Source organism: Condylura cristata, unplaced genomic scaffold (assembly GCF_000260355.1).
Source record: "Condylura cristata isolate star-nosed mole 26May11 unplaced genomic scaffold, ConCri1.0 scaffold00013, whole genome shotgun sequence".
Lineage (NCBI taxonomy): Eukaryota > Metazoa > Chordata > Mammalia > Eulipotyphla > Talpidae > Condylura > Condylura cristata.
In genome coordinates, this window is record NW_004567114.1 from 19,221,902 (window position 1) to 19,244,259 (window position 22,358).

At 54.3% G+C, this 22,358-nt stretch overlaps 1 protein-coding gene across 1 annotated transcript; it reads left to right on the top strand.

The window, feature by feature from the left end:
• The first annotated feature begins 5,846 nt into the window (after window positions 1–5,846).
• IRF2BPL (interferon regulatory factor 2 binding protein-like) lies at window positions 5,847–10,249 on the top strand. Its single transcript, XM_004681669.2, has one exon. It carries the CDS (start codon window positions 7,086–7,088, stop codon window positions 9,420–9,422), a length of 2,337 nt encoding a protein of 778 aa, XP_004681726.1. The 5' UTR covers window positions 5,847–7,085; the 3' UTR covers window positions 9,423–10,249.
• The last annotated feature ends 12,109 nt before the right edge of the window (window positions 10,250–22,358 follow it).

Genomic DNA, 22,358 nt, shown 5'->3' on the forward strand with positions numbered 1-22,358 from the left:
GGAGAAGGCAGCCTAACTTTGCTCTTGTCTGACTGTAGCTCTGGGGCCCAAGGCTCTCACTGTTCCCACATCCCTCAGTACAGAACAAAGATGCTGGGCTGACCACACCGGGAGGAAATACCCCGTGGGCAAGGTGAAGAGTGCGGACAGGCCTCTTTCCAGATATTTTACCTAGAAGTTCTCAGAAGTGGAATAGGCATAGATGACAAAGGTTCATCTTTCTACAGCCCTAGGTATTAGCATCCAGAATTTCCCAGGAAGCCCCTGGAGTAGGAAGAAACATCTTGAATATCAACATTTGACAGGTGAGGAAACTGAGGCCCAAATGAGCTCTAAGGGCTGGTGGACTATTGAACCAACCTCTGTCTCTAAAGACTTGTGGGCTATTACGTCAGGAAAGTAGGACACCTGGAAGGATATGGAAGCTTCTAGATTCTGGACTAAGGCCATTCTGGCTGGGCTTATCTTTAGATCCCCAGGAATATTGAGTGTACTCTAAATACATAGTTAAATAACTGGATGAAGGGCAAATGAAGGGCAAAGGTAGGGAGTGGGGAATGGAAACCCTCCAGGTCATCTGAGCCAAGTTTCTCATTTGAAACAAAATGTAAGCGATGAGAATAGTTTCACATGCACTAGGGTCATTCCAGGTTGTTCCCTGGATCTGGCTAGAGAGGGACATTCAGGTTAAAGTCTGCTGGTCCTCTAGGTGGGTCAGAGTTGGAGAGTCACCTTGTTCCCTGACAGGCTCCCAGGAGGCATAGGTAGGTGTGACTGTCAGGGTCCAGGGCTCTCCTTGGCTGGAAGTGCTTTGCCTGCTTTGCCGGCACAGCCATTAAGCGGCCCCAGCCACCCTTGTAAGTGTAACTCAGTCAGTTCCTAAATATATAAGTGTGTTCTAGAATTTCAGATTTTCCTCCATCACCTCTGCCTAGGAAGCACCAGGGTACAGAAAATCCAGGGAGAGAGGGGAAAAAATCTCAGGGGGATTGCCAAAGAAGCATGGCTACACAATTTTGCTCAAAGCTAAATAAATGGTGAGTGATTTTAATTCCAGATAACAGTGCTAACTTGAACATAACCTTGCATCCACTGGGATGCCAGTGGCATTCTTACCTGCAAACTATTCTGGGAAGGGGCAATTTCTTGGCTGCATCTGGGACCACCCCCCACTGGCCAAAGGAGAAGGAATGTGGGATTCAGAGTCAGTGACCCTGGACTTTTCATTCAGGACCCTCTCTGGACCTGCTTCGTCGCCTATACAGAAGGTGCTGAAAGAAATTCCTAACTCCCAGGGTGGGTGTGGGATTGATGAGATAATGTCTGGGAATTATACTTCAGAGCCCTAGACAAATGTTGGTCATGCTATTGTTCATAATCTCTTACATTTCATTAAGTGGATTATAATACTGTCTCTTCCATTTTGAACAACGCAGCGGACAAAGGAGGCGTACAATTATCCCTAATTTAAAGACGAAGAAACCAAAGTTCAAGTGATTGTTGCAAGGTCACACAGCTTATTTAGGGTCAGCCAAGTCCCAATCGAGCAACACAACGGTAAATATGTACTCAACGCTAAGCGCCCTCCCTTCTCTCCCCCCAGTTTCGAGTTGAACCGCCCATCGCAGACAAGTCAAAATATTTGGAGATCCGGGCCGTCCACCCCAACCAAGGACAGCAACGATGGCCGCTGGGCAGTGCCAGACTCAACCCCCGGACCCTGGGCGGCCCGGAGGGCGTCCCGCTCCGAGGCCCCGCCTTCTGGCGGCCGCAGCAGGAAAGCGCCGGCGGCGACGGGTCTCCGAAGCCAGGCGGTGGAAATCCCCGGCCCCGGTGCCGGCCGGTGGGAACCCGCTGGCACTCTCGCTGCGGCCGCGGGCCAGGCGTCCGCGGGGTGGGGTGGGAGGGTTCGGGGCAGTGCGCACCTGTGGCCTTGACGGCCCCAGGCCAAGCTCACCGCCCACATTCGTCCTCCAAGCCCTCCAGCCCAGCTACCCCCCTTCTTGGGGTGTGGGTGTTTGTTTTAACCCAACCGGGTCAGTGAATAGCACCCTTGTCTGGCGCTTCCCTTTTTTTCCCCTCTAGGCCTAGTCCCTAGGAGGTTCATTCCAGGGTTCCTTTATTTTTGGACCTAAGGAAAAAAAAAAAAAAAACCACACCAGCTTTTGCTGAGGACAGCGCTGGGCTCCCCCGTGCCCTGGCACGCTGGCGAGGAGAGGAAGCTGGGAGGAGGCAGGAACCAGACGCGACTCCCCCTTCTCCCGCCCCCCTCCGCCTTTCTTCCCTTCCCTGCTCTCCGCCCCTTCAGGAAGAAAGCAGTCAGCGATCTCTAGGCTCGCTGCGGCCGCTGTGCCAGCGCCCACCACTACGTCTTCTCTTTCTTTCCTCCTAATTTTGCACGGAGCACCCCGCTGCCCGCGCGCCCCAGGCTGGGCAGGTCTTGGCGGGCGGTGCGGGCTCCCCTCCCCCGGGGTTCTCAGCGAATCACGTTGTGCCTGGGATTTCACGCTCGAGTGGCTCTTGCATAACCCTATGCCCTGGCCTAAGTTAATACTTTATTATTATTATTAAATGCCAGGGTTAATCCTTTCAGAAAAGGCAAATACTTCCGCCAAGGAACCTGCACGGGTGTAAATCACCCTCTGAGTTGATACCCTCACCCCACCACCCACTGCCCCCTAGTATGTCTCTGCGAAACCCCGGCTCAGGTCATGTCCTTGGGGCTCTTGGAGCACCCAGGTGATGGCCTTGGGGAAGCTTAGAGGTCGGCCCAACCTACACATTTGCTTTCAACTTAACTCTGATAGGGCTCCAGCGAGCCAGGCTGAAGAACAGACCCGCTCACGGCTGCGCTGTTACCAAAAAAGGCCTTTCTCTTGCTGGAGCGCTTGGCTGCAGTTGGATGGTCGAGGTTCAGCCCAGGCCTCCTCGAAGACCAAGCCAGCTGGCTGTAGGAGTGCCAGGCCAAAGAATACCCCTCACGCCCCAGCACAAAACATTAGGGCGTGAGGTGCCGCACAGGAGACTGCAGGGAGCTTTCAAGAGCGCCCCAGTGCCGTGACCTTCTCATCTTTAAGGCAAGGCAGTAGCCTCCCAGGAAAGGCCAAGAGGATAGCTGACTTTTGCTGTTTAGCAGGAGCAAACAGATACCGGCTCAGGTGGTAAGCTCAGAGGACAGCAGCAAAGCAGGAACTTCGTACATGTCTTTCATGTGATTCAGCCTGGTTCTGCCCGTCTCCCAGACCCAGTGGACAGTCTCTCCATGGAGGCAGTGGTTAATCCCCACCCCCCATCCTTGACCAGGTATTTTACATTGTGGTGGGCATATTGTCAAATGAGATTGTCCTTTGGGGGCAACGTTATCTCCAAAACACTGGTATTCTTGCTTCTCGAAATCCCTGACCCATCCCCAAATGGACCAACTCAGGGTGAAGACAAAATTTATCACTATAAATCATGTTGATTCTTTGTGGGAAGAAGGTGAGGAACCCAAGAGGGCAAAGCCAACAGGAGTTTGTTTAAATGCATGTGTGCATTCAAGTTCAGTATGCCTGAAGACACCCCCCCCCAGCATGTATATGTGTGTGTATCTCTCCTCTAGTAACATCAAAGACAGACAGACAAGGAGATGGAGACATGTGAACACATACCAAACCTAACACTATGGCAAAGAACCAACTTGCTTTTCTAGCAGCCAGGCTAGAGCGTTGGGGCTGGGCAGCTATCCTTCCGTATGTGTGGTTTAATGGAGGAATAAGCTGAATAAATACTAATGTAAAGACATGAGTTAACCAGTCAAGTAAAAGTTAACGGCCAGTCTCAAGCCTGCCCCAAGCCTCGGGTTGTGGGGATGTCACACCAGTTCCCAGCACTATGTTTTGACTCACTCCAGGATAGCTGTGGTGTGGGAGGGCTGGAGTCTGGAAGGGTGAGGCAATGCTCCCAGCAGCTCTTCACAGAGGAATCACTGCCTGGAGCCAACAGGCCAGGGAAAGTTTATTATTGTTGGGGAGTGCACAGTGAGCTCACTGTTTTGCAAAAACAGAGAATCTGGCTGCTTTGAGATGAAAGAGGGGCTCCATAGGGCTCTTCCTTTCTCCATGAGTCCCATCCTAAAAAAACTCCCTTTATACCAAGGGACTCAGCATGAGTGGGAGATCTGGTGCTGGGGAAAAGTAAGTGCTGTTGGCGGGGGAGGGGCCTAGGTTCTGAAGGTTGTGTCAAAATAAAAATAAAAACTTCCTGTTGCTTTAACTCAACTTTATTACGATGACTAGTAATAATGATAAGAATAATGATCCTTAGTTTTCTGCAATTTACAAAGTGCTTTCACAGGGTAGCAATAGCACCACTATTACTATCAATGCCAATAACCAGTACTCACCAAAGGCTTCCTGTGTGCCTGACACTGTGTTCTACATAGAGCACAGGACTGAGGCAGAAACAGATCCGCAACTTTGAATATGGAAGAATTCAGCGGTACAACCTGGGAGGGAGAGTAGGATGAGAGTTGGCTAAGAAGGTGTATTTGCAAAACACATTCCATGAGGTTGTATTGATGTGTAACAAAATGGGAGCAGGGAAGCTGGTGGAGATGTTGAGCATCCCAAATCACCTCTGGAAGCCTAAGATTGCCAAAGTTACTTCCTGAAGCAGATTTACTCCTTTCTTACCATAGCTCCATCTGTAATGGTCATGTGACCTTGGGCAATTTAATCTTTAACCTCATCATTTCCTCCTCTGTAAAACAGTAAATAATAGAATCCACCTTATAGATAATACTGAGGACTGATAATGATGAAAATAAACCACTAGCAGTCTGGCCCATGGCCAGTCTCAGTGAGTTACCTCTTTTTATTCCGACAAGAAACAAAATGAAATCTCAAACAACTCTTGTAAATTCAAAGCCATGATTCCATTTAACAGGTGGGAAACAGAGGAGGTTGTGTGAGGGTAGAAAGCAGCTCAAGACCACAAAGCCAGTAAGGGGGAAGAAATTTTAACCTGGTCTGTCAGAACCTGCAATGCCATTGTATTTCCTCCCTTCACCAGGTCCACCAGGGTTATCTCAGTTTTCATGGGGAGGGGAAAAAAAGAAAAGGCAGGCCTAGTACTTGGGAGAATCGGCTGAAATGCCGATTCTAGAGCTATGACCCACATATCTGTTTTGCAGTAAGCAATCACGATGAGCAGTAATCTTGTGAGGCAGAAGAAAGGCCTGGATCAGCCTTCCGGGACACTATAGAACGAAATCACAGCACGTGAGAAAGAACTTCGAAAACTGAGGCAATGCCTTAAAAGAGCTATCACTATTATTTAAAAAAAAAAAAAAAAAAAAAAAAACGGCCTCCACCTTCTTTTATCAAGCCCGGAAAAACCACTCACCTGTCTGGCCTCCTCCGGCACCTCCCCCTCCCTCCCGCCGCAGCTGTGTGCCGCCAGCAGGCTTTTCCTTAAAGGCCTCCGGGTGCTCGTAGCTTCTTTAGAGATCTAGCCAAAATGTTTAGAGTGCGCTGGAGGGGGTGGGAGGGTGGGGGCGAGTAGCTCATCCAGAGCCCATTTAGCTCCGTCGCTGAAATTCGGGTTCCTAGACAAGGCTCGAAAACAAATCGAAATGGCAGTTTCTGGAAGATGTGGAAAACAGCTAATTTTGCAGGTGCTCCGGCCTCGGCGGTGGCAATGAATGGAACAGCCGTGCCAGGGGAGGGGGAGGTTTGCTTGTAGATGAAATGGGTGATACCCAGCACGAAATTTACGACGAAAATCTTTGAAACGGGGACACTGAAATCCACGGCCTCGGGTGGGGTGGGTGGGGAGCGGGATCGGAAACGACGTTTGTGATTTTTAAATGCGTTTTAACTTGGGAAAGCCGGGGGGGGAAGGAAAGGTCATCGTCTGTTTAATTTCCACCCCCGGCCCTGGACTTCCAGCATTAGCTCCTCCGGCCTCAGCTGTTGTACACACACGGCGAGGGGGGAGGGGAGGGCGGAGGCGCGGAGGAGGGGGCCGACTGGGAGGAATCTGGGCGACCTGCCGCGCATGCGTCTCTCCCGAGCAACAAGTGGGCTCCACAGACAGAGGAAGTGTAAAGGGGCGGGGGTTGGGGGGAACTGGTGCAGAGCATGGCGGTGACGTCAGCGCTCCGCCCGGGCGGCATCCCGCGCGGCCAAGCTGGGGACAGCGCGAGCCGCAGCGCGAGCGCCGAGACGCGCCTCCGGAACGTAGAGTAACAATCACAACCCCACATTCCCGGCGAGTGCGAGCGGGAAGGGATGCGACCCGGGCCGAGGCGCCGTGGGAGCGCCCTGCAGCCAACGTGAGCGCCGCCAGCCGCGGCGGCCCGGGCGCCCGCCAGGCCTGGGGGCGGCGAGAGCCTGCGTGCGTGCGCTCCTCTGCTCTGCTCGCGTGCGTCCTGGAAGCAGGGGCCGCGGCGGCTCCCTCCGGCCGTGCAAACCCAGCAGCCGCCAGCGGAACGGCCGACGCTGCGGAGGGGAGAAGCTCCTCTCTCGGCTGCCACTCCCTCCGTCCCCCGGCCCTCCGGGAAGCAGCGGCTTCAGCAAGACTGGACCCGGGCAGCGGGTGGCACCGAACCCTGTAGCCCTCGCCCCAGGTTGCCTGGCGGGGAGAGGACGGAGCTCGTGGGGGGCCCCGCAGGGGAGAGGAAGACACAGCCCCTTCCGAGCCTCCACGCACCAGCCATTCCGGGGAGGGGGCCAAGAGCCAACCGCGACTAACACCGGGCACCCTCGCCCCCTCCCCCCGGACCCGGAACCTCCAGCCCGGGTCCGCGGCAGCAAGAAGAAGGCGCCTCAACTCCCACCCCGACGAGACAGCCGCAGTCGGAGGTGGGGGCGAGGATCGTACTGAACTAGCCCGCCGTGCCGTGCCGGCGGTGGAGCCCCCGCGGAGAGGCGCTGCGCGGGCGGTGGAGACTCGCGCTCCCTCCAGCCCCTGGGGCAGAACTTTCTCGCCCCCCCCTTCTTCCCCCGCAGCCGGAATCCCTCCCCAGCCCGCCAGTCCTCCCGGAGGAGAAGGCGCCGCGGAGACCGCTCGGGCGGGGGCCTACCTTCCCCAGGGCCGGCATCATGTCGGCGGCGCAGGTGTCCTCGTCCCGGAGACAATCTTGCTACCTGTGCGACCTGCCCCGCATGCCTTGGGCCATGATCTGGGACTTCTCGGAACCCGTATGCCGAGGTTGCGTCAACTACGAGGGCGCGGATCGCATCGAATTCGTGATCGAGACCGCGCGCCAGCTGAAGCGGGCGCACGGGTGTTTCCAGGACGGCCGCTCCCCCGGGCCGCCGCCACCCGTCGGGGTCAAGACAGTGGCCCTGTCGGCCAAGGAGGCGGCGGCGGCGGCGGCTGCAGCGGCCGCCGCCGCGCAGCAGCAGCAGCAGCAACAGCAGCAGCAGCTTAACCACGTCGACGGTTCCAGCAAGCCTGCGGTGCTGGCGGCCCCGTCCGGTCTGGAGCGCTACGGCCTGAGCGCGGCAGCCGCAGCCGCCGCCGCCGCCGCCGCCGCCGTGGAACAGCGCAGCCGCTTCGAGTATCCGCCACCCCCGGTGAGCCTGGGCAGCGGCAGCCACGCCACGCGGCTGCCCAACGGACTGGGGGGCCCCAACGGCTTCCCCAAACCCGCGTCGGAGGAGGGACCACCGGAGCTGAACCGCCAGAGCCCCAACTCGTCCTCAGCGGCGGCGTCAGTGGCGTCTCGGCGCGGGACGCACGGTGGGCTAGTGACTGGGCTGCCCAATCCCGGGGGTGGGGGAGGCCCCCAGCTCACCGTGCCTCCCAACCTGCTGCCGCAGACGCTGCTCAACGGCCCGGCCAGCGCCGCCGTGCTGCCCCCTCCACCCCCCCATGGCCTGAGCAGTCGTGGGCCCCCGACGCCCGCGCCCCCGGGAGCCCCCGGAGGTCCCGCTTGCCTTGGTGGCACCGCGGGCGTTTCGGCCGCCTCGTCCTCCGCGTCGTCTTCGACCTCGTCGTCGGTGGCCGAGGTGGGCGTGGGCGCCGGTGGCAAAAGACCAGGCTCGGTGTCGAGCACCGACCAGGAACGCGAGCTGAAGGAGAAACAGCGAAACGCTGAGGCCCTGGCGGAGCTGAGCGAGAGCCTGCGCAACCGCGCGGAGGAGTGGGCCAGCAAGCCCAAGATGGTCCGCGACACGCTGCTCACGCTGGCCGGCTGCACGCCGTACGAGGTGCGTTTCAAGAAAGACCACTCGCTGCTGGGCCGCGTCTTCGCCTTCGATGCCGTCTCCAAGCCTGGCATGGACTACGAGTTGAAGCTGTTCATTGAGTACCCCACGGGCTCGGGCAACGTGTATTCCAGCGCCTCTGGTGTGGCCAAGCAGATGTACCAGGACTGTATGAAGGACTTTGGCCGGGGTCTCTCCTCCGGTTTCAAATATCTGGAGTATGAGAAGAAGCACGGCTCTGGAGACTGGCGCCTTCTTGGAGATCTGCTGCCCGAGGCTGTGCGCTTCTTCAAGGAGGGCGTGCCCGGCGCCGACATGCTCCCCCAGCCCTACCTGGACGCCAGCTGCCCCATGCTGCCCACGGCGCTGGTGAGTCTTAGCCGCGCCCCCAGCGCACCCCCCGGGACCGGAGCCCTGCCGCCCGCTGCCACCTCTGGCCGGGGCGCAGCCGCCAGCCTGCGCAAGAGGAAGGCGTCCCCCGAACCTCCGGACTCGGCCGAAGGCACGCTGAAGCTGGGCGAGGAGCAGCAGAGGCAGCAATGGATGGCGAACCAGAGCGAGGCTCTGAAGCTCACCATGTCCGCCGGGGGCTTTGCGGCGCCGGGGCATGCGACCGGAGGTCCGCCCCCGCCGCCCCCACCCCTGGGACCCCATTCCAATCGGACCACCCCTCCCGAGTCAGCCCCTCAGAACGGCCCGTCCCCCATGGCCGCCCTCATGTCGGTGGCAGACACTCTGGGCACGGCGCACTCGCCCAAGGACGGCAGCTCCGTGCACTCCACCACTGCGTCCGCGCGGCGCAACAGCAGCAGCCCCGTGTCGCCCGCCTCCGTGCCGGGGCAGCGCCGCTTGGCATCACGGAACGGGGACCTGAATCTGCAGGTGGCACCTCCGCCGCCTAGCACCCACCCAGGCATGGACCAAGTACACCCCCAAAACATTCCAGATTCCCCCATGGCCAACAGCGGGCCCCTCTGCTGTACCATTTGCCACGAACGTTTGGAGGACACACATTTCGTTCAGTGCCCATCCGTCCCCAGCCACAAATTCTGCTTCCCTTGCTCCAGAGAGAGCATCAAGGCCCAGGGGGCTACCGGCGAGGTTTACTGCCCCAGCGGGGAGAAATGCCCTCTAGTCGGGTCGAATGTACCTTGGGCTTTCATGCAGGGGGAAATCGCGACTATCTTAGCTGGGGATGTTAAAGTGAAAAAGGAGAGAGACCCTTGAACCACCTGACAGCCGCCTCCTTTGCCCCAGACCAGCTCCTGGCCCGTGCAGAGGGCCCCTAACCTACTCACCTGGGTCCTCCCTCCCTTCCCCCCCAAGATGTAGAATTGTGAATATATCAAACTGCAAAAAGTTAGTCTTATGTATAGACATTATTTTCGTGGTATGTTTCTATATTTTGAAACAAAGGTATGTAACTTCTTTATTTGAAGGATAAGCTGGTTTGTGTTAAGCAGTATAATATTGGTTGGGTCATTTGCATCATATTCGTTAGCATTTATTTGGTGGCAGTGTTTGCCTAGGTACAGAATTAATAGCCCTTAGCAACGACTGCTGCTGGTGTGTATTTTTGTAAATGTTATGCACTCTTGGAAAGGAAAAAAACACAACAAAAGAAAATCACTTTTTTTTTTTTGCCAAGGCCAGTGTTGCTGCCTAAGAAAAAAATGATGCTATAAAATGGTGAAAGCTTCCTTCTGAACAGCCCCAAGTGTTAAAGTCTCCACTTTATTTTGTTCTGTTTTGTTCTGTTTTTCTGTTTTGTTTGCAAAATGGTAAGAGGGGTGTTGGGGGGAGGGGTGGGTGTTTTCTGTTGCAAGTTTGTGAGGGAAAATGTTTTGGTTTGTTTCCACTGACCTGAATGTGTTGGGTCTTCATGTGTTGTTTTGTTTTTGCTTTATTGATGCACGGATGCTTTTGAACAGTAGAGCGAAATGCTAGACATGGAGAATCTGCTCTGTTTGTCCTTTCTACATTTCTGTAGTTTAACAGAACACTGTAATGTGCCTTGGAGCTTAGTAACTTGTAATAAATTCAATTGCTATTAATTCTGCCCCGAGTCAGTAAGTTTGTTTTTCTAGGGCTAAGGTCACAGGGCTCCAAACATGGGGGACGCTTCCCCTACTTCCAACATCAGCGGTGCTAGGACCTTTGACAGCCCGGGGACAGGCATCTGTGCGAGGCCCTAGCACCGGTCTGCCTGCCCCACCCCCTCAGGACCAGGCTATTTGCATTCACCTCTTGGGGGCGGGACAGCTGCTGACTAAGCGATTCTGTTTACTCTTAAGCATCGCCTCTGGGTGCAGCCCCAGCTACAAATGGCTTCGGCAAGGAATGCTTTCTGGTGCCTTGCCCTGTGGCCATGTGTATGTGCTGACACTCAGCTGTGACATGCAAGTGGAAGACACCCCCTACCCCCTCGAACCAGGGTACTTTGCTGCTTCTGTGTGGCAGAAATCACAGTCAACTGCACATTTAAAGCAAAAATGTCACAGCATTTGGGAGCTGTCAGTGGAGGCTGGAGGAGTGGGGAACTGGGAGCAAATGCAGGTGCGCAGCCAACAGAGTGAGTTCCTGCAGCCGCCCGCTGGTGCACCTCATTCCTTACACGTGCCCCATCCCACACCCCTTTGGATAAGTATGTCTGAGGTAGGATGCTTGGCTGGTTGGTGGATAGCTACCGAAAACGGGCAAAAGGAAAAAACCCAGCCAAGGTGCCTGAGGCAGAGTCACTCAAGACACCTAATAAAACCCATACCATGCGTGTGTGTGGGGGGGGGGGGCAAGAGGACAAGGGACTGAAGAGGCTTGAGAGTGTTGAGTTCCCTGGGCTGAGACCAGATTGGATCCCTCCTGGAGCTAGAAGGCAAACAAACCTGGTTTGAACCTTGTACTTCCCAGGAGGCAAGTGGAAGAAGAGTAGAAAACAGGAGGTAGGAAGCAAAACAACTGGAGATCCTCTCTGGAATCTTCTTGGCCACGCCCCTCTCTTGGTCCTAGCAAGTGCAAGAGGGGCCAGGGCCATCTCCACCTCGACTGGGGACAGAAAAATAATCAGGAAAGGCTGGACGCTTGGGGTCCCCCCATCCAGCTCCCGTCAAAGGGAGCAGGAGGGTAGGAAGGTGGGTATGGGCACAGGCACGTTTGGGAAAGAACACCAGTTAGCCCAGAACGCTGTGGAAGGTTGGGCTGGTGTTGGAACTTGCTGTTAATAACACCCTTGTAGTTTCTGTTCTGCTTTGCCACCATCATCATGGAAGTAGTGGAAACCATGACTGTGTGTGCATGCGTGCGTGTGTGTGTAGGTGTGGATAAAATGGCGATTGAAGGCTCGCTGCAGCCCCTTAATCTTGGTACATGGGAGGTGCCTGTCTCACCTCTTTAAGAATCTCCCCACATATAAATAGATATGCGTGTCAGCTTCCTGCAAATGTGTCCTTGCATTTTCATCTGCTGCCAAGTGTTGTATTGGTGCTTATGAGTCATGAAACCTATTTTCATCCTCAGGGGTAATTAACTTGGGGGTGATAATGCATAGCAGACTGTAGGAAGAGTTAATTCTAAAACCCATCCTCGCCTGGCTACCAATCACATATTTCCCTTAAAGGTCTGGGATGACTTTTCTTATAAGCTCATTAATAAAAACCGAGCATGTTTTGCCTGGAAGATCCTCGAAGGTGCTCCCAACCCCCACGCCCAACCCATACAATCTTAAAATGGGTAAAGCTGAGCAGCCTGAGAATACAGAGATGGAGTGTCACAGGTATTTAACCACCATTGAACGAAGGAGTGGGATTGCAGACTGTGCATGTGGACCTGGCTGTGGATTACCTGACCAGGTGTGGGTCCTACGAGTACCACCCAGGGGCTCCAAGTGGGAGTGGAAGCTGTTATCAGCCTATGTGTATACCTGATCCTGCTGCTGACTGTAACTATATCTTCATTGCAATAGTATTCCATTCAGGAACTTTTATGATTATGTGCACGTAGGTAGGAAAAGGGCTTGTCATTAAGAGCTTAGAACAGTGTCCTTTCCCCCCTTGTTGCTGGGTGCATTATTAGCAGGAGAAGCAGCAGCTGTAATAATGAGGCATCCAGCAAAGGCGGCCAGTTGGTTTCATGAAGGAAGCGGGCCTTGATGAGACCAGGGGGAGAGGAGGGTGGGAGCGGGAGGGAGAGCCGTTCAGTGGAACTCAGACTGGAAGTGAATTATAATGGTACAGTTAATTAAAGTTTACCGTAGCCAGGGGCCATTTGTTAAATGGCCACACTCCTTTCTTTTTGGAATCCTGGGATCTTTCTCTTCTCTCTCAGCCAGTCAGCTGCTGCTCTGGTTACCTTAACAAGGCTTGCTTGGATCCTTCAGCAGGATCCCCCCCTAAAGCTGTGCGCATTGCACACCTAGGGAACGTTTTTTTCCTCTCCAGCGCTCAGGATTCTGGGGATCGAGCTACAGATGCAGGACAGATAAACCTAGGCTCCCTTCATGAAACTCCAGCTCACCCTGGACCTCACCTCTCCTCCGTGTCATTCCTTTTCGTGCTCTTCCCCTGCAGAGCCAAGGTGGCCAACATTAATACCCACACTGTATTTATTTACATGCATGGTTTTTACAGCTAATCTAAGCTGGATGCTTCTTTAAGTGGCCTTGGGAGACTTAATTCAACAGCTTTTAGAAAACAGGCTGATGGGGGTCATTTCTGACCTTGACTTCTGAAGGCAGAACCAGCAGATCTACAAGTGCGGTTGTGTATTCACACGTGGGCTCCTGGGGCCGTGCCCCCCTGTGCTATTAAATACAAGATAACTGGGTGCATTTCCAAGTGTCCAACCCAGGCGGTCAATGGAATGAGTACTGAAATTCACTTTTGTTTTCTCTTATGCTCTGTCAAATCAAGGAAATTGGGAATGACCCGCAAGGTCAGCTAGTGAATACTTTGTAAAGCATTTTGAGGTCTGAGACACTTACGGGAGCCCCCCACCACGTGGATTTGCATACATTTCTTTCCTTTTTCATGTAAATCTGCTGTATTTATTTTTCAATAGATAATACATTCCTTTGGTTCAAAATTAAAAGGCTCCAAAAGGGAATTGGTACAATGGTAAAGTCTCCTTTCCACAATTGTTCCTCTGCTCCCAGTTCCCTTCTGGGATGCAGTCAGTGTTACCTAGTTTTTAAAGGGGCCCATGCCCATCTAAAAGCCCAACCGTGGGGACCTCCCTGGCGGCACAAGGAGTTAAGCACAGTCCGGTGGGGCTGTCCTCGGCCGCTGCAGCACCTTTCCATCCCTGGCCATGGTCCTAGCCCACAGGGTGATGTAGACCTCTCCTGTCTCCCCGCTCACTCTGTCTCTGGTAGGTCTTCTCACCCCCCTCCAACACACACCTCTGGCCTGTACCCCAGTTCTTGTATGCATGAATAAAAATAAATAAATCTTTAAAAAGAAATAAAGCCCAACCATGGAACCTAAAATTAAAACGGAGGTCTAGTGCATCCACCTCATAAAAATGAAGGCCCTAAGGCAGAGAGAGGTGAAGAAATTTGCCTAAGGTCACTCAGGCACATACTTTTTAATATAAGCACTCTCGATTTGTTATTTTTTTAAAGATTGTATGAAATGTATGCATATAAGAACTGGGGTGTAGGCCAGAGGTACAGGGGGTGAGAGATTCCCCAGAGACAGTGGGGAGCAGGACAGGTGAATCTACTGAAATACACTGCTGAGGGGAGCAGTGGGCAGGACAGGAGAGGTCTGCTGTGCCATGTGGGTCAGCTCCTGGGGTGGGGGATCGAACTAGTGTCATGCCTCAGTGGATGGTGATAGCTTGATAGCGTTAAGACTTTAATCCCTACACCTCCAGGGGGCCCCTCAGCACTCTTGATGGAAAGAGAGTGTTAACATGAGAAAGGGTGATGCCCAGGTAGCCAGTGTGGCTGTGGGCTGGGGCTCAGTGTTTCTAAGTCTTGGAGGACTGGGAACAAGAATTTGTCCCTTAGTTTCCTCCAGTCAGACCTTTTGGGGAAGGGGATGTTCAGAAAATACTTTATGCGTCTGGCTGTAAGTGTCAGGCAGGCCTGAACTGGTTTGAGCTGTGAACATTTACCCCTCCTCCCCTTGCTGATTGGTGGCTTCTGAAGGTTTAAAGACAGTCAGATAAGCAGCTACCTGGGCATACAAGTTAGGGGTGGGTGGAGAAAGATCACCATGGCTCCTGCCTTCCCTGGAGCGTGGCCTCTCTCCTCCCACTCTGGCACCACCACTGCCTGGCAGCAGTGGCTTGCCAGGCGCAGTATGATGTGCCAGGTAGATGTGCCCACTGGACTCAGAGGGGTCAAATACCCAAGGCCATGTAGACCTACTGTGATTCAAGCCCATAGTGGCCTGGAACCTGGACACTTAGGAGAATTTCCCTTTGCAAAGGGCCTCTGGCTTCTGACCCCCAAGGCAGGACAGGCTCAGAGCAGGCCTGGCCTGTGCCAGTGAGAAACTGATCACGTGCGGGAAGCCCTTGGAGAGCGTGTTTCCAAGGCTGGTGGTGGGGACACGTGGTAGTGCTGCCCAAGGGGTATTTCCAACCAGGGGTTCTGGAGCAAGGCTGTTCCACTGCAGTCTCCTTCAGCAACTGGCTGCTTCCAAATTTCATTATAAAATGAGCCCACCTCTCTCTCAGCTTTGGCCAAACAGCTAGACAAGCAGGAAGTAGCTGCCTAATGCCTGAGCTGTATTGCTCCTGTGGGGGTCCACCATCTTCCTGGCAGTCTTGCTCGCTTTAGGGGAGAAGTGGCTGTTAACTCTGGTCTGGCTTGGCTGTCCTGCCTCTCTGGGTTCATAAATGCATGCCCACCAGACAGGAGCGCCTATGGCAGGCTTTGATCCAGGCACACTTTCTTCTTTGTGGGCATTGTGTTAGATTCACAGCTGGTGGGTGCCTAGTCAGGTAAGACTCAAGAGAAGTGTCTCAAACTTCCATCTGGCCTGTTGGCTCCTGTCTCGGCCACTCCAGGCCGGGGCTCTGCAGAGTCCATTCTCTTACACAGGTGGGCTTGGCTGTCTTCACTTAGAAACCTCCCTTGGCTCCCTGTTGCCGACAAGATAAAGTCCAAATTCTTTAGAACAACAAATCAAGCCCTCTACCATGTCTCCTTCCCAGGAGTAGAGTATTTTAATTTTTAAAAAGGTATTATTACATATACATAGTAAGTCAATCTCCTTCCTGTTCCAGGTCTTCATTCCTCTGACAGGTTGGGTTTTGTGTGTGTGTGTGTGAGTGTGGGGGAGTGTTGGCAGTTATTCTGATCATACTTTTAACTGTATTAGATGCACAAAGATTACACTTAATATATATGTGCGTGTGTATTGTGTATATCACATATATGATACGTGCTTTATTATATGTGTGTTAGTATAATATATGTGCCTCCTGGAAATAAATTTTAATACAAGCCAAAAACAAGAAGAAAGTTCCAAAGTGCTGGACTTGGGTCAGAGCCCCAGGGTTTCTTACCCCAGGGATGAGCTATTAGTTTTCAAAGGCTCTTGGGCAAGAAGAGTGTGTGCGTGTGTGTGTGTGTGTGTGGGTGTGGGTGTGTATGTGTGTCTGTCTGTCCTTGCCCCTATGGCCCTGTGATGCATTGGGCTCCCTAACATACCTGTGTGGCTTGTTGGGGGGCTTCTCTGGAAGGAATGGGGCAGGGAGAGTTGGGGCAATGTCCATGGAGGCCAGGTATACTCTGCAATGTCCACAATCTTCTTCCCCCCAGTCCCAGCAGTTTTGTGAGGTTGGCAGAAATGCTTCCTAAGTGACAGGCGGGGAAGCTGTAGCTACAGGAACAGAGCGACATGATTGAATGAAAACTTCGGACCTGAGAGTGGGGTGGGCATTGCCATGTACTATTCCTCTTTTATTACGGAAAAACCTTTGAGGTTGATTGCGGCTATTATTCTCCTTTGCGGACAATCCTGTAGTTGGTATTACCATTACCCCCATTTTATGGATGCTCGATCAAGGCACAGAGTAATAGGTAATTCATCCTGCCTGGCTCACTCCTCTTCTCTGAGGATTGTTCACACCCTATCTTCTCTCCACATCCTTACACCTCACCCTCCACCACTCAAAATCCTTCCAGGGAGGATTGTTTTGTTGCAATAAAGCAGGAGCATTTGAAACCCGGAATCCCTGCTCCAGGAGAACAGGTTTGTGTCGATGGGGGCGCTGGAGGTGCTGGAGGCAAAGCCAGCGGCCAGCACCCCGGGAAAGGCAGCTCTGGAATGCTGTACCATGTGAACACAAAAGGAATTAACTCAGTGCCCTGGGTCTCGGCCCAGACAGTCACGTGACCACCTCCTACAAACTCCCCCCACCCCCTCTTGTCTGCCTGCAGCTGCGAGCCCAGGATGCTGTCTGAGGAGGACTAGCAATGGATTCCTGACTCGGCAAGTTGCTGACTTGTCCACTGTGTGGGGGCCAGTGGAGGTGGCGCCCACTTGAATTAGGCTAGCTTAGGGGAGAGTAGCTGGGATTCAGGGTAGAAGAGAAAGGGGGACCTAGAGGAGGTGCCCTGTGGGGTGTTCCATCTCACCAGACCATCCGCTGGAAAGCAGCTTCTCAGGAGCCAGGCTGGAGTTGCCCCAGAAGGGCTTCCCAGCTGCCTAGGTGAGCGCAACAACTCAGCTGGGGTCAGGGGAGGCAGGGCCAGGCTTGAGCACAGAGCTGGCCCTGCAGCTGTCAGCCCCAAGCACAGCCCCAGGCTTGAGACGATGCCTACCAGTCCCTGCCTTGTCCTCCCCAGTGGAAGGTGGGGGGGGGAGGGGGGGGTCAGCAGGTGTCTGCCAGCCACAGCCTCCTGGGGCAGGGAGGGCCTCTCCAACAGCCTGCCCTCTTTTTCTTAATCCAGCCTGGCCCAGGTCAAGCCCTTCTCCCTGGGAACCAGCTGAGTCAGAGCCTGTGGAGTCCTTACCCCTTCATCTCCCATCCCACCTGCCAGAGGCTTCTTCCCAGGGCTCTCTTCTTCCCACTGAGAAGCTGAGCTCCAGAGCAGGCTTTTAGCCCCCTGGACGGCAGAGGTGGCTAGAGGAGCTCTTGCCGGCCATTGCTTCGTGCAATATTGTCCCCTGTCCTTCTGTCCTCCCATCCCTCTCTGCCTCTCCTTATCAAAGGCCCAGCTATAGTGAAAACATATATTCCACCAATCTTGATTGATTGATGTTGGGCTCCAAGTTGGCTCTGCCTTTCACTTTGAGTGAGCCCCTGATCTCTCAGGGCTTCCACCCTCCTGGGAAATGGGAATCCCCATTGCAAGGTTACGGGCAGATTCAAACTGATAGTGGAAGTCAGAGCCCGATGGCTGTGGGCCGCTGTGGTGCTTATTCTTCTGACTCAGGTGCCTCCCCCTAGGACAATCAGTGCTGGGAAGGGGAGAGGATGCTAGGAAGGACAGGGAAGCCCTGGGATTGGCTAGGCGCTCTGGCTAGGGGTCCGCAGGAGCACACCTGTCCCACCTGGGGAACTGGTGAAAATGCCTTCCGGAGGTAGAGGCTGTAAGGAATGGGGAGAGAGGGGAACAGGGCCCAAGGGGCAGAAGAGCAAGATGCCATCGGAGGAGGGTGAGGACCACACTTGGTTTGGCTATCGTTTCTGCAGACACAAGGCTGGCCGGGCAAGAAAGACCACCCGAGCTGAGCGGAGGGGCCAAGGATTAACCATGAAGGGCCGCTGAGCAGAGGACACTGATTTTCCATTTGCAGCACTGTCTGGGAGGACGAGATTGGAGAAGCAGGTGGGGAAACCAGCGAGGAGATGGCTGGTTGTTTCAGGCCAGAGGCGAACAAGCTGAACTAAGGAGGTGCAGGCAGGACTGAAGGGTGCTGGGAGGAGAAGTGCCGGTAAGCATGAGGCTGAGACAGAGGAAGGAAGGAGGGGTAGCCCTCAGCTGGGGGTGGGGGTGGGAGATGTGGGACAGGGCAGTTTTCAACATGGCCTGAGGTGCCAGGGGCCAGGGCCCGGAGGGGGGTGGAGGGGACTTTTCAGATAAGCTGGGAACATGCAGGTCTCGACAGGAGCTGTGAGGTGCTGACTTCTTTGTGGGCAGGACTAGGAGCTGTGGGTTTGGATGAGATCCCTGAGGAAAGTGGGCCGAGTGAGAAGACAAATCCATGCGGGGAGCACTCACTCACCTTCCAGGCTGGGAAGGAGCAGCCAGAGCAATGGGCGATGGAGGACAGGCATCGGAAACAAAATCCTGCCTCCAGAGGATGCCTGCTGCAGGCTGAGTTTAGGGCCCCAGAGGATGCCTGCTGCAGGCTGAGTTTAGGGCCAGGTGGGCGGCCTGCCGAGGCCTGAAAGGGGTCATTCCATTCAGCAGCAGGGAGCACGCTGGCATTCTAGGCAGAGAGATGTGTGCAGAATGGAGGGGACTTGTGTGGGGGGCAAAGGGGGGGGCTGAGGGATACCCCATCTCAGGGTCAGAGGGAAGGAGAGATCCAGGTGGGGAGAGTTTCTTTGTAGTGGGTTGAGGGACATAGCATGTTTATAGGGAAAGGCCTTGGAGAGAGGGAGAGTTGGAATGTTCCAGAAGGAGGGTGGGATTAATGGAGTGATAGTCTGGACGAGGGGAGAGGCATCTAGAGAGGCAGTTAGGGGGTTGAAAGTCATATTAATAAAAGTGGCCATTACTATCACCCTTACTCCGCTGGCGCGCTGCTCTAAGCGCTTGACACACACAACGTGGCCAAGGAGGTGCCAGGAGTGTCTGAAGGATTTGGACATAGAAAGTTAGGGTGCTTGCCCAAGATTCCACCACCAACTTCGTGTGCCAGGCAGGTGCCTCCAGAGGTGTGGGCAGGTCAAGGGTGTGGATCCTGGGAGCAGCCCACCTGCGGCTGAGCCCCAGCTATCTAGTTATCTCACAACAAAAGTGGGCATGGACATTGCTCCTACTTCATAGCACCCATAGGACCCAATATGTCAGTGCTCAGAAATGCTTTGTGCAGAGAAAGGAGAGACGAGGGACTCCGCTGGGACAGAACGGGGTCTCCGCGCTGGAGTAGAGGAGGCAGCCAGCATCCGGGTGATGGAGGCCCTTGGCGTGGGGTTTGTCTGATTTTGGACCCCCTCTGGGGTCCGTGCAGCAGGTTTAGGAACAGCTCACGCAGTTTGGGAAGAAGCCTAGAGGCTAAAACCCGGCCTCAGCTCAACGCCGTCCTACAGGACCCTCTGCCTCAGCCTCTTCCGAGTCTCCTGCTGGGCCGTGGGAGGATTTAGGGTGACTGTGTGCGAGTAGGCACCCAGCACCCTAGCGCATTGGGCTCCGGGTGACGCTATACACAGTTACTTCTAGTAGTTCTCTCTGCAGACATTGATGGGGTAGGTGCCGGGCACCGCTCCAGAACTTGGTAATATTATAGTAGCCTCAGTGAAGTGCCCAGTCAATGCTGGTCAGATGAGGAAAGATGAAGAGACAAAGGAGAAGGTGCTAGGACTGAGTATTCAGAGAAAGGAAGCAGGGCTTTGCTCAGTGAAGGCATCACCAGTGGCCTCAGCCCTTCCCCACCTACCAGTACATGAGAGCTTCCAGGTGAGAGTCATTTGGCCCTGGGAGGGCTGGTGGAGGTTGGGTGGGGGCTCTGGGCCAGTGAATTTGCTTGAGAGCCAACTCAAGGCCCTTGAGAGCCAACTCAAGGCCCTTGAGAGCCAACTCAAGGCCCTTGAGAGCCAACTCACCCAACCTGGCTATGTGATTACCTGGATAAGGGAAGCATCTGGGGAGGTCCAGTCAGTCCAGGCCAGACTGGCACTATGGGCAAGGGTTCATGCTGCCACATCAGCCCCGTGTTCAGGGGGATAGTTGATGCCTTGCTATTGAAATTCTTCTTAATTTATTGACCAAGGGTCCTCCCTTTCCTTTTTATAAAAAAAAATTTATTTTTATGTATTTATGCATACAAGAACTGGGGTGTAGATCAGAGGTGTGGGGGTGAGAGGATTCACCAGAGACAGTGTGGGGAGCAGAACAGATAGATTGTCTGAAACACACTGCTGAGGGGAGCAGCGGGCGAGACAGGAGAGGTCTGCCGTGCCATGTGAGTCAGCTCCGGGGCCTGGGATTGAACTCCTGCTGCAGTGGCTGCGGGCAGCCTCATAGTGCCGGGACTTTAACAGGTCTGCCACCGGGGGGGCCCAGATCCTTCATTTTCATGTCTCCTTGGGCCCTGCTAACTACCTGGCCCAGCCTCTTCTAGGGCTTGGGGTGCTTCTCTGTCTACCTGACCAAAATGCATGTAGGAGGGCCCACATGGCCCCTGGCTCTACAGAAGTTGAGAGCTATTTGTGATGTCAGAGAGGGGTGCGAGCAGCTGTGACTGGTCCTTCCAGAGGCTGTAGGTGGGGTAAGCACACCTGGCACTACATACAACACCGTGAAAGAGTCCACAACAGGGTTTGTATCGTAACTGCGTTCTCAGGCTGTGTTCTCCTCAGTAGGTAAGACACCTCCAACCCATTCCCCCTGGAGAGCATGAAGCTAGCCATCACAGGGGGCTGGGGGTGTGAAGTTAAATGAGAGAATGAGATAAAACAGGACCTTAGCAAATGTTGGCTGTCAGGCAGTTGCTGGCTCGGAAGGCCATGGGGTGTGAATTCTGTGGTGGGAGAAGAGGCAGAAGACTAGGGATGAGGCTAGTCCAGGACCCACCTGCCTGGAAATGGGGTGCCAGCTGCCCCTCCAAAGTAGACTCTGTCTTTGACTGGTCTGGTCAAGAGTCTTGCCACTTCCAGAGAGAGCAGAGGAAGACAAACCCGGCTCTGGGGCAGGGGTGGGAATTCCAGCCGCTGGGCCTTGCGGCTTCTGCTGCCTTATCTCACACCTCGGTTTCCCTAGAGCCTCTCCGCTGGAATGCAGGCCTCACACTGCAGTGTCTGGGCTCAGCTGGGATTCACAGTGCAGGGCCCCCATCTCCAAAAGATGCCCCCCCAGGCTACAGCTGGCTGGAGTCCTGTGCCCCCTTCCCTCAGCACCCAGTCTTCCCCACCTCCTTTCTCATCCACCACCACTTACCCTGAGTCACTAAAGACTTTGGCAGCCCTAAGTGCTGGGAGGTTAATGGGCGCCCCTCCATGCACATACAAATTCAAAACGAAAACCACCCTAAACCTTAAAATCATGGAGAGGAAGTACAACAAAGTTCTGATTTTCCCCAGGATGACTGTTTTCTTGCTGTTTTTGACTTACTAAGAACTAGGCCTTAAAAAAAAACAAACAGAAAACACCAAAACACTTTGTTGATGCCCTTTTAGTGCCAGTGCCCTGACCACATGCTTAATGTTATTGGATAACCTGGCTCATCTGCTCCCTCCCCTCTGCCAGAGCAGAGCCTGGCCTGCAATACAGGGCATTGAGCCACTCTGCCAGAGACTTCCCCAGGGCACAGGGAGCCTGGGCCAATCAGTCCCTGCTGGGGAGGTGATGTCAGGAAAGCCCAGAAGGTTCTACTTCCATCCCTGCCATGTGCACACTGTGTTCTGACCCCTGAACACCCAGGGGTGCTCCAGCTGGCAGGGGTTGTGCTGGTCTCCAAGCCTGCTGCCCTTCACGCCACACCTGTCTGGCAGGTCCTGTTGTGAGGGAGGGGCAAGCAAGTGCGGAACTTCTGCAGACTGGCTTTTCCAGATCTTGCTGGTAAACTCTGGTTAAAAATAAACCCCACGTGTCTGAGAAGGGGAAGGTGGTAGGGTGCAGTGGTGGAAGATGGAGAAAAGCAGGCAGGAGGCTAGCACAAGCTGGAGACCTGGCTCAGCACTCCGTGGAGAGCTCAGAGAGCTTGATGCAGAGCATTCTAGAAAATTCCAGATGGAAAGGACATTCTAGAGCACTTTGTTTTACAGAAAGAAGCCAGGCTCAGTAAGGGGGTGGGCAAGTCATTTCCGCCAGGTCACCGGCAAGCAAGGGGCAGAGAGAGCTCCTGGCCTGTGCGCCTTTCCCTGGGGCTCTCTACCTGCCCGTCTCTTGTTCAGCCATCTCTGTCATCCATCCATCCATCCCTTTTACTCAGTGATTGTGCCGTGCAAAGGGAAATTTATTCCTCTTGATAGTAAACCAAAGCCTTCAGATTTCTGAAGGACAGCTCATATTCCGAGAAAAGAAGGAAAAAGATGAGTGTA

What these genes read in the sequence shown, in the direction of transcription:
- IRF2BPL (XM_004681669.2), top strand. Translation starts at nt 7,086, where the DNA reads ATGTCGGCGGCGCAGGTGTCCTCGTCCCGGAGACAATCTTGCTACCTG.